The sequence below is a fragment of the Stegastes partitus genome, unplaced genomic scaffold, assembly GCF_000690725.1.
Source record: "Stegastes partitus isolate 25-593 unplaced genomic scaffold, Stegastes_partitus-1.0.2 Scaffold1570, whole genome shotgun sequence".
Lineage (NCBI taxonomy): Eukaryota > Metazoa > Chordata > Actinopteri > Pomacentridae > Stegastes > Stegastes partitus.
The window spans coordinates 39,478-41,158 of record NW_007579301.1 but is presented as its reverse complement, the minus strand read 5'-3'; the positions used below and the strand labels follow the sequence as shown (position 1 = coordinate 41,158).

The 1,681-nt window shown below is 38.4% G+C and overlaps 1 protein-coding gene across 1 annotated transcript in view; it reads left to right on the top strand.

Moving 5' to 3' along the window:
- LOC103371351 (lysophosphatidylcholine acyltransferase 1) overlaps positions 1-1,681 on the top strand; it is a 29,560-nt gene that overhangs the window by 11,582 nt on the left and 16,297 nt on the right. The window contains exon 2 of the mRNA XM_008300649.1: positions 359-498. Within this exon, the coding sequence (XP_008298871.1) occupies positions 359-498 (140 nt within the window). The remainder of the gene's footprint in view (positions 1-358; positions 499-1,681) is intronic.

Below are 1,681 nucleotides of genomic sequence, written 5' to 3'. Positions count from 1 at the left end.
AAAAAAGCAGCCTAATTGCACATTTTGGATCAGGGCCAGAGTTGTGTTTTGCCACAAATATCAGTACTGATCATAATAATAATCATATTAATAACCAAAAAGCTAAATCGAGTGCTTTACAAATGTTGTTTCTGTCATTTCTTACCACAAATAAGTGAGCTTCCACAAAAGACACGGTGTACTTCACACACTGTGTTTAAGAATGTACAGTATGCTAAAGACTTTCAGTAATCATTGTTTGACAGTTGGCTCAAAAGCCACAGGAATGCTACAGCGAATAATAGGTTTTGCAAATGCAGTGGTATGCTAACAATGTAAACTGTACATATCTCTCTGTGTCTTTTCGATTTCTCTCCAGATAGCGCTGATGTCGGTTACAGTTTTTCCAGTGCGGCTGCTGCTCGTCTCTTTCCTCATGCTGCTGGCGTGGCCCTTCGCCTTCACAGCCTCCCTGTGCCGTTCTGAGTTCGTCATCGAGCCGCAGTCGTGGTGGAGGAGGTGTGTTGTGTTGGATGTCTGTGTGTGATGGAAAGTGTTAAAGCACATAATGTATGTGCCACTAAGATGTAGGACTACGCAGAATTTTTTGAAAATGTCAGTATCATGTACTTAGCGGTATGTTAAACAACTGAACAAACAAGACTTTTGTCAACAACAGTTGATGCACAAATGGATTTCTATGTATGCTGATATCATTTTATCCATTGGGGATGTCACAATACCAGAAATTTAATAGTCAGCACCAATACTACTGATCTGTGGTTCTTGATACCAGTTTTAATACCACAGCAAAAAATAAACCAATGAATTTAATGTGCTTCAACAGCAACTCTTATTTTAAAAAAAGAAATTGGGATGGAGCCTTTATGTAAATAATATATTACTGTTATTAAAACAATATTGTGCCAATGGTGTTGGTAACCTACTAACATTATCAGCAGCACCCAGTTCACATTATGAGCTTTTTCTGAAGAGTCGTTAACATGTGAGGATGTGAACATTGTGATGACATTCTGTTCATTTAAAGTAACAACTGAGACTCTCTCAGCTTGAATTTCAGCTGGTTCAATAAGTTTGAGCTTTTTTTTTGCATTTTTTTTCCCAATGTGACACATTTTGCATTCTAATTTTGATTGTCTAAAACTGGTCCCTGATAATTGATTCAAACACAAAATGTCTCTTTATGTTATTCGTGGTAGTTTTATTTTTTTTCACAAGTTGCAGCTGACTTGTTGCTAGACCTGCACCTTCTGATAGCATTCTGAAGAAACCAAATCTCCAGTAGGCCACCTATGACCGCTCCCACATTCAGATCTCTCAGTAACACAGTGAACATGTTTTCAGAATTTTGGTATCGACTGGGAACCAAGGAATCAGCTCTTTTGATCTCCATAGTGTCCGACTGGATTAATGTGTCATTGGAGATCCTTTGGCACTGACAAGCCAAAAACATGTGTTATGATTTGTTGTAGTGATGTTCAACCTTAAACTTTAAAATACACAGAAATACGCATGAAGGAGTGTATAAAGCTGAGTGGTGAGTTTTGCTTAAAGTGAACAAGTTAGCCAATCAACATCTTAACCACAGACTGTATAAAAGATGGACGTAGCTTCCGTGACGTCACCCGTTGGTTTCTGCACTGACAAAATGAAGCCAGGGTTTTGCTACTTCCTGGTTGAC